We start from the raw sequence: 12,500 nt of genomic DNA, 5'->3' as shown, positions 1-12,500 counted from the left end.
AAACTATCATTATTCTCAGTATCTGGCCGATGGCGCTGTCGCAGTCTGTCCTGATGAGCTAAGGCAACTCTGCTCTACACTACTCACTCAGTACACTGACTCTGTAGCATGAACTGACTGAGTCTGTAGAGAGCGTAGTAGAATAGTAGGGGATAACACCTCCTTTTGCAGGAGTTGGGCTGGATGTTGACGAGCATTCTTTCACACCCTTGGACAGACACCGCGGCTAGCACTGGATCTACCTGGCTGTAGACTAGTGTGGTAAATCTTCCTGTTCAAAATTCCAGTCGCGCAGAGAGAACTCTGGGCAGGCCTGGGATGTCTGTATGCAGTAATGCGCGCGAACTGGACAAGACTGGAATGTGCTCATGCAGAAGATTCTAAAGGTGATTACACCACCGATGCGTGTAGTTTGTCCGAAAATAGCAACTCCGAGGAAAGAGTCTCACCATCATCACCAGGATGATCCGTTTCGCCCAAATGCCCGAAAAGACATGTAACAAGCCCCAGATCCAGGACTCGACATGACATCGGTTATACATGAATTGTACTTGTTTTATTGTGCACCTTTCGCTATTCCTACGGTTCATGCAGTTGGTGCATTCTTTCCCCTCTTTCATACGCAACGACTACATGTATTACGTTGTTGTCGGTACATGTAACCAGGTAACAATAACTCATAAGGACAATGACACAAAGTCACAATAAAATCTGCCCTCTCATCGAACACCACGACGGACATCGACATGTCAGCCGGAGTGTCAGAGATATCCTCGCGCATTGCACTAGAGTATATCACGGTCAGTGTGGCTTCTCGCCGCCCAGTTACTCAGCGGGACTGGGGGAGTCACACAACTGTTTCATTTCGTAGCTGACCGTCTCACCGTGCATGAAAGCGCTTGATCATTCTGCTGAACCAGCAGTTGAGTATTCTTGTTGTAGAATACCCGCAGTCTGCTACAGACTCTTTCGCTGTGCAAGGCAAGACGTAGCCAAAGTCTTTCGTGGATAAGGCAGTCTTTCAAGTGGATCGGCCCATGAGTTTTCCGGACTAAGACTCCATCGGTGTAACCAGAAAAGCAACAGACCAAAGCTCAACTTTTTCTTGTTGACTTATACTTTATAGCGTCAAGACGTATCAGTGCTCGAGTACCAGTAGTAGTGTATCTCACCGCCGTGTCGGTGTAGCATACGCGGCCCGGTGTCTCGTCGCTTTCGGCCTCTCTTCAAAATCTTCGGAACCTTCGTTCGACAGCCAGCTAGAACATGACCGTCGAGCGCGGTATGTTTCCGGGGAGCAGAAGAATCAGTAGTAGCGGTGCGCGTTGCTTTCTCTTGTTCTTCTGCCTGAACTGCGCACTGGTCGCAACAAGCACCGCAAGAAAAGGTGAGTGGGCAGAGAGAAAGATGAAGTTGAGGTCACTGACAGGGATCTCGGCGTGTCGCAATAGTATTGAATGCCAAGCTGCGTTATCAAGGTCATTGAAACAAATCCTCTTTCAAACTCCTGCCCCTTCCGCTTCGGCCAGAGACATTGGCATTGGGCCACCTTCACCGTTTACCGTAGAAGTGATTAGTTAGTTGAGGGATAAGGGCGAGTGCAAAGTTCACCAGCACACACGAGGAGAATCCCCATGAACTGAAGTGAACCGAGTGCTGATCAACGGAGGGTCATTGGGAGATTTGACATTCAATCAGGCAGTGATATGAAGAGTAACAGCAATGGTTTCTTTTGACTTATGTTACTTTTCGGTTTACATAGTGAGTAATGGTTGCATTCAGCAGCGGAAGACAATGTTACTTTTATGTAGCAATCAGCAAGACCTCCTCTCCCAGCTGGCCTATTGCCAATAGGGGGGGGGGGGGGGTATCTTGAGGTACTGACTACGTCTGTACATGGCTAACCCAGTCTCATTGATGCACTTGAAGCTCAGCTCCAGCTCCTTGTCTGCTTGACAACTAATTACTTGCAACACTGGCTGGGACTGTAACCATGCTTCCACACTGACAGACATACAGCCATACGGTCATTTGCATGTTTCAACTGGGATGAACTGCAATACCCTACCTAGTGTGTCAATGTGAGGTACGGGTCCATTTCCAATTACCATAACTATACCTAATTGCTAATTGTATATTCTATACATATGTGATGTGTCTGCTTTCTGAACATTGCTTCCAGTTTGTCCCGGAACGGGGAATCAACGGTTGAGCTATAATGTCCTGAGAGCGCGGTTTGAAGGATGTGAATCCGTTCAGGGGAGCCTGGATCTAATCAGGCTGGAACGTGCCAACGTCACGGAGAACAGGACGTACGACTTCCTGAGCTCCATACGCGAGATCAGTGGGTATTTGAGAGTTACTCTAGGGCCGGCGGAGTCCATACCCCTTGAGAACCTGGCTGTGATACGTGGTGAAGAGCTGTACGCGGCTGGGGGATATGCACTGTTTGTGTCATCACTTCCCTCCCTGACCACCATTGACCTCTCGTCCCTTGGAGATATACTCACCGGGAACATCGGCTTCTTCAGTGCTCCGGCGCTTTGCTTTGTCCGGACGAGTGTGATGTGGAATGACATTGTCAAGAATGATCAGTCCAGAGTTGTCTCACTTGCCGGAGCTGGTGGATCGGCTTCTAGCTGTAAGTGTAGTGAGGAATGCTGTCGGTTGTACTTGTGCATGGTGTGCCACTCTAGCCCCGTGGCCGTGCACGTATGCACTGAAGCTAGCCAGTAGCTGATTCCCTTCACCAGATCACAGGAATCATGTGTTCGGGCACACAAGATCCTTTCCAAGATTTTTTTGTACAGTTTCGTTATTATGCTTGTACCTGATGTGATGTCATGTTTACAAGTCTCACTGAGAAGCACTTCAGTGCATGCCCCGGATACGTGTGATTATAGTCGTAAATTATCTACTCACAATGGAGGTCTTGGCTATACTATTCACAATAAAATACTCGGAAATACAGTGCAGAGTGATTACATGTGTACTTGTGAGTAGCCATAAGTGCAGTTGGCTCTGGTAAGTCTGGTTTCAAATATTCCTAGCGTCAGTGATGATGCATGTAGCCGCATGATGATGTCGTCTTCTATGCATATCACACGATGTCATCACCGTGAATGCACATTGCATAATGTCACTGTGTATTTGTTCATCATTGTGCCGTGTTGTTTTCCCAGGTGGCAGCTGCAATGCACAGTGCAGTGGCTCTTGCTGGGACACTAGCAACTCTACTTGTCAGAAATGTAAGCAAGTCTCAATATGTGACTGATCAATGGCGTATTTTCACTATTTTGCCCCCCCCCCCCCTCTCCTCTGTCACATGAATAGCTAGGCTACAGATGCATCGGTCATGTTCCTATTACTGTTTTATTGTGCATGTTTGCACGTCGTATAAAACAGTTTAAACTGCATGATCAGAGGATTAGATACACAGTTTGTAGCAAACTACAAATTCCTCATAAAATTATTCCTCCCGTTTCTCCCTTCACATGTTTTGATTGCACAGTGACCTACCTGAGTTGCCAAAGCTGTGGCAATCGCCGGTGCGTGTCATCCAACCCTCAGATTTGCTGCCATTCGGAATGTGTAGGCGGCTGCACCGGTCCAGCAAATTCCCAGTGTCTCGTAAGTAGCATCAAAGATCCAATGTCTGAATGTTGACTGCTTTGAAATAATTTGTTATCTGTAAAAATCTAAAAGATATTGTTTCTCACCGTTGATGCTCCATGCAGGCCACTATGTAAGATGTAAGTTAGTAATGAGCTAAGTCCACCTGAACGCCGGCGTGGGACTTTGAAGATATTCCGTGTTGGTATCACTGTACACCTCATGGCATGGGGGGATTGTTGATGTGTAACAGTCTCCAGGTCGACAACAACTATTTTAACTAGTGACACAGAGCCTCACGGGTTGACTAAGTGCATGTGATGCAGCAGTATGCTTAGCTTCATGTGCCATGAAGCTGCCTATGTTCTTGAGCAGGCCACAGTGGAACAAGTGATGCAATATCTGTGCTTTCAACGGTTCTCTTGGCTCATTACAGGCGTGTAAGAATTACAACAGTGATGGATCCTGCGTAGCGCTGTGCCCGCCGCTAACAATTCTAGACCCGCGCACTTTCAGCGAGGTGGTTAATCCTAAGGGTCGCTATGCCTATCGTCACGAGTGCGTTACGTCATGTCCAAGTAAGGATGACTGGTGGGCAATGATTCCCAAAGTCTGTTGATGGATCTACCACTTTTTCAGGACCCCCCCCCCTGGTTGCCCTGCGGATTCCATTGCTTGTAGTAGAGGTACAAGTACTAGTACATAATGTACATCAGACGCCTGATCATGGGTTGGTGGGTTGCGTCCCACGGAAGCAGGGAGATTGTTCTTGACCTGCCCCGGCTGTACGCCAACCCGTAATATTTCTTTTTTTCTCTTTTTTTCTTTTTGCAAAGTGCACACTATGTAGTTCTGCTGTGCATGTGCTGATGTCTATCCCTGCTCACTGCATGGTTGCCGGTTGGTGTGTTGTCTCTCATGCTGTAGGCTCTCTTCTCGTTGAAGGTCAGTTTTGTGTGGACCGTTGCTCTTCTGGCCGACAGGTGCAGAATGGTGTGTGCGTGCCATGCAATGGACCGTGTCCCAAGCGTAAGTAGTCAGGATTGTCCATGCCTACACCATAGTTTCAGGTTGGTAGAACATGGCTGACATGTGACACTTGTCCTTGGGTTGAGTCCTGGTGGTGGCAGTCAAGTTTCCCTTCACACTTTTCCATCTTCAACTTCCTCCTAACTGATACACGTTAAAACAGTATAAGAAAATAATGGGATTGGAAGGACTGGGTAAGGGTTTCGCCAATGTAACCTGTGAGAAGTACCGGACCTGTAATATAAGGACTTTGGTTGGCTGATTCTTTTTCACTGGTTATTCTCTTGCGTACTTCAGGATGCAACGGAACCGCAAACGATCCAGCTTCCTCCACCAAGTACTTGACCAAGGCAAACAGCCGCACATTTGAGAACTGTACCGAGGTGGATGGCAGCATTCTCATTACAGTGGAGAGTGTTCTGTAAGTAACACATTGTGTCGTATGCCTATATTGTGTATACTTCAGGGGGGAGGGGGGGGGGTGATATGCACTGTCAGTGGACATACACCTGGGTGAAGTGCCCTGTAATACATGTGAAATTATTCATTGTCACACACACACTACCGCTTTCCAGTGGATTATAAGTCTTTATCTGTCTGTTTGATCCTGTTCACTCCCAGGGTGTCTGGCATAACAGCTGTGGATCTGCAGTACCTGTCAAGCATTAGGGTGATCAGTGGCTGTCTGCGAGTGGACAATTTTAACATCGTTGAGGATATATCATTTCTAAGCCAGCTGAAGACGATCATGGGCCTCTTTCCCCAGGACTGTAGACTGGGTGGCGCTGACTATGGCCTGGTTATGTGGAGAAACGCCAACCTAACGTCTGTGGGTCTGTCGTCGCTGAGACTAGTGAACAGGCCTGCGGTGGTGGCGATGAATCCCAGACTATGCTACGCTCAAACTATTAACTGGACCAGCATCGTCCCAGCAGGACAGGGCGCTACCGTGTCCACTGGCAATGCCAATGCTACCACCTGTGGTGAGTCAAGTCTATAGAAAGTCATACTGGGATCTGCAGCTAGCTGGCTGTTAGCATGGGGTCTAAGTCTGGACCCGCACTGAATGAACAGTGCATACTGATATCTAAATTATGCATGTGCAATGGTGCACATAAGCAATGACTGCAGCCAGACCTCTCATTGCATATCCCAGGACTGTCATTGCTTTTCGCAGAAATTTCCGGATAGATGAAGAAACCAGAGAGTCGAAAACATTCTTTTAAAGTGTTTGCTGACCATTTTTCCCTATAGATTTTCTAGTTATAGGAAAGTGTATAAATGAAGGATGGATGAGTGTGGTCTGGCTCTTTGTAGTCAACTGTACATCTTCATTTGGTGATCAAGGCTGAGTCTCCTGTTGTATTCAAGCTCACCCTGGCTGTCAAGTGTTTAAACGGGAACGTTGTGTCACACAGCCTCTCAGTGAAGTTGAGGTTGCCCACCTAAATTTTGCTGCTTTTCTTCCGCTTGAATGCTGCTCAGAGGTACTGGGTTACACTTGCCATGCCCAGTGTAATACAACCTTTGGCTGCTGGGGACCGTCACCGGCCGATTGCCTGCGGTGCAGTGGATTTCGCTTTGAGGGTGTTTGCCGGACGACCTGCAACACGGCACGGTAGGTTCTGTTTGAAATATCATGAGGCAGTAGCATGCTGTTTTTCCCAGGGCCTGCATGTCAAACTTGTTAAAAAAAAGATTTGTCTAGTGCACTGCGCATGAAAAACATCAACGTGTATCTGTTAGAGTTGTTGTCGTTCAGAAACTGACCGCGATAACCAATTCTACCCTAGTGGGAACTTAAAATGTTTGAAACAGCTCGGAGTAGAAGAGAAAAGGAACTTGAAAAAGCACCTATTATGTATAGAGTGTGAAGGATGATAATCATCTCCTTGTAAGCGCCGTGTTTACCGCCTTGTGTTTCTACGGTATTCATCTCCAGGCCAACATACGGTGAGGTTACGCAGAATGAGTGCCTCCCGTGTCATCCTCAATGCCTGGATTCTTGTACAGGACCCGTAAGTCTGACACACAGCCCTGCATATACGTCCGGTGGCACTGGCATTGGAATTCCTGCTCATGGCTTGAAATTGTGCTTGACATATCTCTTGCAGGGTCTAAAATCCAACTTAAAATTTCATGTGTAATGAGAGAATCATGAAAAATATGCAAATGCAATAGATGAAACGCTGTCACAGGTCTCAGGGTTGATGCAATTAAAGCTCGGTCGTCCCACAGAACTTCCGATCCACCTAAACTGTTTTGTGCCAAATGCAGGTATTTGCAGGTAGTCAAATTTATGTTTCTTCTACTTTTTGCTCTGCCTCTATAGCTGCCTTCCCAATGCTCTCGGTGTCGGCAATTCACGGATAACAATGTGTGCGTTGAGAGGTGCCCGGCTAACACCTACGGGGATTCGGCAGGCCTGTGCCAAACATGCCCGGGTGTGTGCAGAGGTGGATGCAGCGGACCAGGGCTGTACCTGGGCCAGGGCGGCTGCAATGATTGCGAACAGGTCATCCGGCCGGTTACACTCGCCGATGGCTCTGTTGATGGAACGGTATGTGCAGTAGGAATAGTCTTGCAGAATGGCATAGGCACAGAGCACTGCTGGCTGTGTCCTAGTTTGCATGGTCAGTCAGACAATTCCGATGCATCCTCCATCATCAATACTTCTCCCTTGAATGTATTTGTGTCATGTCTGAATGCACTTAAGTCAGCTATTGTTTGATGGTTAGTAGTATCTGTACAGTGTAGCATATCTGTATGTGTCTGTGTGTATGTACGTGCCTGTGTATGCTTTCCAGCCAACTTGTCTGGATGCAGCATCACAATGCCCAGCTACTACATACCAGACCTCGCCCAATCGAGTGGATGATCCATACTTTGGAAAGCTGGTGAGTAGACTGAACTCGCTGAAAATGTTCAAAAACCAGATGGTGCTGTGCATAGAGGGTTGGCTTTTGAGGCCTACAGTATTACCAAACTAAGGATCTCTTGGTGCGTGGATAGACCTTAACCAAGTTGAAAGAACTGGAGCCTGAAGGGAACCATTCTCTATAAGGATCGCGTCTCTGCCAATTGTTTCAATTTGCTACAGGTGTGTGAGCATTGCCACCCGCAGTGTAGCGTCTGCACTGGTCCTGCAGCAACAGAGTGCTCCAGCTGTGTCAATGCCAGGCTAGTAAGCGGCTCCCGTGCTGAATGCCTTGCAACATGCCCAGCGAGCTACTACAAGGACGTCACGACGGGGATATGTGAATCGTGCAGCTCACAGTGTGATCCGGATTATTCTTGCCGTGGTCCACTGGCAAGTGACTGTGAGAGATGTCAGAGCTTCAATCAGACTATGCCAAATGTCACCACCACCGCCATGAGCAATACATCTGTACCAGGTAAGGCATCACTGTTACCAAGGTGCACCTGTAGTGTAGCCTACATCAGGTTAGTGTTCGCCGCCACTGTGTACGGCTGCATCAGAACACTGCAGTGAGCCGGGTGATAACTATTTCCCAGGCCAATATAATGGTGGTTCACATGGCGGCATGCATGCCTGAACCTCCCTGTTACTAGCCTAGCACGTACCCTCAGAGTAATACATCATCTTGTATATCTTAGGAAGCATGCACCATGAGGCACCGTGTATGTTGTGGTCCCATTCGCTTACCCATAAATGGATGACACAATCTATATAATTATCGTTCTATGTACTCTGTACTCTCATGAGTCTATCGATGTACCCGATCCGTTCCTGGATCAGTTACCTATGCATTCCCGTACTGTGTACATATACACATCATGACAGTTTATCTTTATCTTTCCTTCTTCTTGTAAATAAACCTCAGTCGTTGTCTGGAGCTGTTGAGTGGAGTCTTGTGTTTGACGTTGGGACAAACCCAAACGTTACATGGTGTCAGAAGTTTGATTGCAGAAATGTCTTCTGCAAAGTTCCCACTCCCCGGCGCTTTCGACTTCTCAGCGCCAGAAGCATGGCCAACCTGGAAAGCCAGGTTCGAAAGATTTCGCTCCTTGACCAAACTGGACGAGTCAGACCAGCCACGCCAGGTGGATACGCTTGTTTATTCCATGGGTCCCGAGGCCGACCCGATTTTCGAGTCTTTGAACCTGTCGGCGGAGGACAAGAAGAAAATTGCCCCTGTCCTTTCAGCATTCGACAAGTATTTTCGGCCTGGCGTGAACGTGATCCACCAGAGGACTCTTTTCGAGCACTGCGTGCAGTCCCCAGGGGAAACTGTCGAAACGTATGTCCGCCGACTACGAGCCGCCGCCAAGTACTGCGCATTTGATAAACCTGATGAGAGAATCCGAGACCGACTCGTAGCTCACATGACGAACAGAGAAGTTTCAAAAAAGCTACAGCTCGAGGATCACACCTCACTGGACTTGGAAACAGCCGTGAGTCTTGCTCGGAAAACGGAATCCGTGAATGCTGAAGTCGCCCAGCAATCTTCCTTGGACGGGCATCTCGGCAAGCAAGCTGCTGCAGCTATAACTAGTCGCGCTCGAGGCCATGGACAGCGCTCCTCGCCTGCATCCAGCAAGTCGTCTAGTAAGAAATCGTACCAATCGTCAAGTGGAAACTTTCGCAAGTGCTTGTGGTGTGGTTCTTCAAAGGATCACAAGGCAAACCGCGATGAATGCCCAGCGAAGTCAAAGACGTGCTTGACTTGCCAGAAGACAGGCCACTTCGCGTCAGTTTGTCGTAGCAGTTCCAATGGTTCTGGACGCGCTGCACATGCTGCGTCGACGACAGGACATGACGAAGACCCAGCACACTTTCTGGGAGCAGCCTCGACTCAAAGTAACAGTGCTGACGCACCCTGGACTGTGCAGCTCCGTGTGTGTCACGCGGACGTCAATTTCAAGATCGACACAGGCGCAGACCTGAATATCTTGACCCGTGACTGTTTCCACACACTGCCAGAACGACCAGCACTCAGTCCCACCAAGTCTCATGTCACCGGAGCAGATGGCAAGAAGCTTGACATTGATGGCGAATTCAGTACTGAGGCTACCCTGCATGGTGTCTCGTACTCCATCACACTCCTGGTCATTGCCACTGGTGGTGTCAACCTGCTAAGCCGCCAAACCTCGCAGAGAATGGGTCTAGTCCAGCGAGGCCACATAGGTGTGTCAACTGCTAGCCCTGCCCTTGGTTGCATGCTCGGCGACCCAGTGAAGATTGAGCTTCGCCCCGATGCAAAGCCATACAACTGCGTCAACGCACGCCGGGTGCCCATCCATATCCGCCTCAAGGTTCGTCGCGAGCTGGAACGGATGGAAACTGAGGGGGTGATAACGAAGGTAGAACAGCCGACAGACTGGTGTGCGCCGATGGTCCCGGTGTTGAAGCCGAATGGCAATGTCCGAGTGTGTGTCGATCTGAAAAAGCTCAACGCGAGTGTCAAACGGGAGCATTTTCCGTTGCCTACTGTGGACGACACGCTGGCAAAGCTTAATGGGTCAACCATTTTCTCCACGCTCGACACCGCATCTGGTTTCTGGCAAATTCCCCTGTCAGAAGAAGCCTCCATGTTCACCACGTTCATCACCCCGTTCGGCCGGTTCAAGTTCGAACGCCTGCCGTTCGGAATCACCAGTGCTCCGGAAATTTTCCAGCGCCGTCTCCAGCAGCTCCTCGGTGACATCCCGAATGTGGCCGTATTCATTGACGACATCATTGTGTATGCTGCGACGATGAGTGAACACGATGCTGCCCTCGAAGCCGTCAAGCAGCGACTCATAGACGCCGGTCTAACGCTCAATCCGGACAAGTGTCGCTTCCGCCGCACGTCACTGAAGTACCTGGGCCACCAGATCAGTGACAAGGGTGTCAACCCAGACCCAGCTAAGCTCGAAGCCATAGAGAAGCTCACAGTGCCTAGCGATGTCGACGAACTCCGTCGTGCACTAGGGTTGATCACCTATCTGTCTAAGTTCCTGCCCGAGCTGTCTACCGTTGCTGCGCCGTTACGCGACCTGCTCTGCAATGACACTGCATGGCAGTGGACTGCTGCGCACACCGAAGCCTTCAACCGCCTGAAGCAACTCGCCGCAGACGCACCATGCCTCTGCTACTATGACCTGGAAGCACCCACTTTGCTGACTGCTGACGCCAGCAGCTACGGTCTAGGTGCTGCTCTTCTCCAGTTCCAGAATGGTGAATGGAAGCCGGTAGCATATGCCTCGCGCACACTATCAGCCGCTGAGAAACGCTACGCCCAGATAGAGAAAGAGCTCCTAGCCACTGTCTGGGGTTGCGAACACTTCCACCAATATCTGTACGGTGGACCGCGTTTCACTGTTCACACCGACCACAAGCCGTTGGTCCCGTTAATCAACAGTCGCGATCTGGACCGTGTGCCACTCCGGTGCCAACGCCTGTTGATACGTCTGATGCGCTACGACGCGCAGGCCGAGTACGTTCCTGGCAAGAACATGGTAGTAGCTGACACTCTGTCCAGAGCCCCCTTGCCTACAGCACCCGTCAAGGAATCGGAGCTTCACGGGGACTCCGAAGCGACAATAGCGGCAGTCCTCGCCTCTCTCTGCAGCCCAGAGAAGGAGCACGAGCTTGTAGAAGCAACCGCCAATGATGTCACGCTACAGAAAGTACAGCACTACACACTCCACGGCTGGCCAGCTCGAGTCCCCGCTGACTTGGAACCGTATCGCAATGAGCGCGCTTCACTGTCTACTCATGGTGGCCTCCTCTACCATGGATTCCGCATCGTGATTCCAGTAGCAGAACGTGCTAGCACCCTAGCCAAGCTACACGATGGTCATCAAGGCATCACTAAGTGTCAAGCCCGCGCAAAGTCGTCTGCATGGTGGCCAGGTATCTCGATGGCAGTTGCTGAGTATGTCCGGAATTGCACCATCTGCTCCAAGCATCGCTACCAACCACCGGAGCCTCTTCAACCAACTGAGTTCCCATCTCTGCCATGGGAGAGGGTAGGCGTAGACCTCTGCCACTACAATGGTCATGACTACCTCGTCGTCGTGGATTATTTCTCTCGGTATATCCACGCATCTCCGGTCCGCAGCACGACATCGCAGTCAATTATCAAGGAACTGCTGAAGTTGTTTGCGATACACGGTGTACCCGAAGTCCTGGTATCGGACAATGGCCCGCAATTCGCCAGTGCCGAGTTCTCAGCCTTCGCAACCGTGATGAAAGTCAGCCACCGTACGAGTAGCCCGAGATATCCGCAGAGCAATGGTGAGGCGGAGCGAGCAGTACAAACCGTCAAGCGTCTTCTCAAGACTAACGACAACCTTGACGATGCCCTTCTCGTCTACCGGTCCACACCATTAGCGAACGGGTTCTCACCAGCAGAACTGCTATTCGGTCGCCGTCTTCGCACCCGTCTTCCGTCTACGAAGGAAGCGCTCCGTCCCGGCTGGCCGGATATCGAAGCACTACGGAAACGTGAGGCAGCCAGCAAGACACGCCAGAGTGCTAGCTATGATGCCGCACATCGAGTACAGCCACTGCCAGTACTAGAGCAAGGTACAAGAGTTTGGATCCCTGACCTAGAGTCAGAAGCAGTTGTCACTGAACGTACCGATGAGCGTTCGTATACCGTCGCCACAGACGACCTCACCGAGTACCGCCGTAACCGTCGCCATATCAAGATACTGCCCGATGTGCAACCGGCGCCGCAGTTGAATGCCAGTGCACCTGAACCTCCATCCGCTGATGTAGAGTTTCAACCTGCCTTGCGCCGATCCACACGTCCTTCCCGGCCGCCGCCGAGACTCGACCTGTGAACACATTGCTCAGTATTATGTGTTTCTGCCCTCTCTTGTTTGTATGTGCAGGACTCTGTATTCTC

The 12,500-nt window shown here is 50.0% G+C and overlaps 1 protein-coding gene across 1 annotated transcript in view; it reads left to right on the top strand.

Annotated features, from left to right (window-relative positions):
• The first annotated feature begins 820 nt into the window (after positions 1 to 820).
• LOC135814049 (receptor tyrosine-protein kinase erbB-4-like) overlaps positions 821 to 12,500 on the top strand; it is a 24,627-nt gene continuing 12,947 nt past the window's right edge. The window contains exons 1-13 of the mRNA XM_065327102.1: positions 821 to 1,387; positions 2,183 to 2,641; positions 3,183 to 3,248; positions 3,512 to 3,630; positions 4,049 to 4,190; positions 4,540 to 4,641; positions 4,939 to 5,062; positions 5,263 to 5,624; positions 6,127 to 6,259; positions 6,584 to 6,659; positions 6,974 to 7,201; positions 7,449 to 7,538; positions 7,742 to 8,036. Coding sequence (XP_065183174.1) covers positions 1,267 to 1,387; positions 2,183 to 2,641; positions 3,183 to 3,248; positions 3,512 to 3,630; positions 4,049 to 4,190; positions 4,540 to 4,641; positions 4,939 to 5,062; positions 5,263 to 5,624; positions 6,127 to 6,259; positions 6,584 to 6,659; positions 6,974 to 7,201; positions 7,449 to 7,538; positions 7,742 to 8,036 — 2,317 coding nt within the window. The 5' untranslated portion in view covers positions 821 to 1,266. The remainder of the gene's footprint in view (positions 1,388 to 2,182; positions 2,642 to 3,182; positions 3,249 to 3,511; positions 3,631 to 4,048; positions 4,191 to 4,539; positions 4,642 to 4,938; positions 5,063 to 5,262; positions 5,625 to 6,126; positions 6,260 to 6,583; positions 6,660 to 6,973; positions 7,202 to 7,448; positions 7,539 to 7,741; positions 8,037 to 12,500) is intronic.

The sequence above is a fragment of the Sycon ciliatum genome, chromosome 4 (assembly GCF_964019385.1).
Source record: "Sycon ciliatum chromosome 4, ocSycCili1.1, whole genome shotgun sequence".
Classification (NCBI taxonomy): domain Eukaryota; kingdom Metazoa; phylum Porifera; class Calcarea; order Leucosolenida; family Sycettidae; genus Sycon; species Sycon ciliatum.
This window is presented reverse-complemented; position numbering and strand designations above follow the sequence as displayed.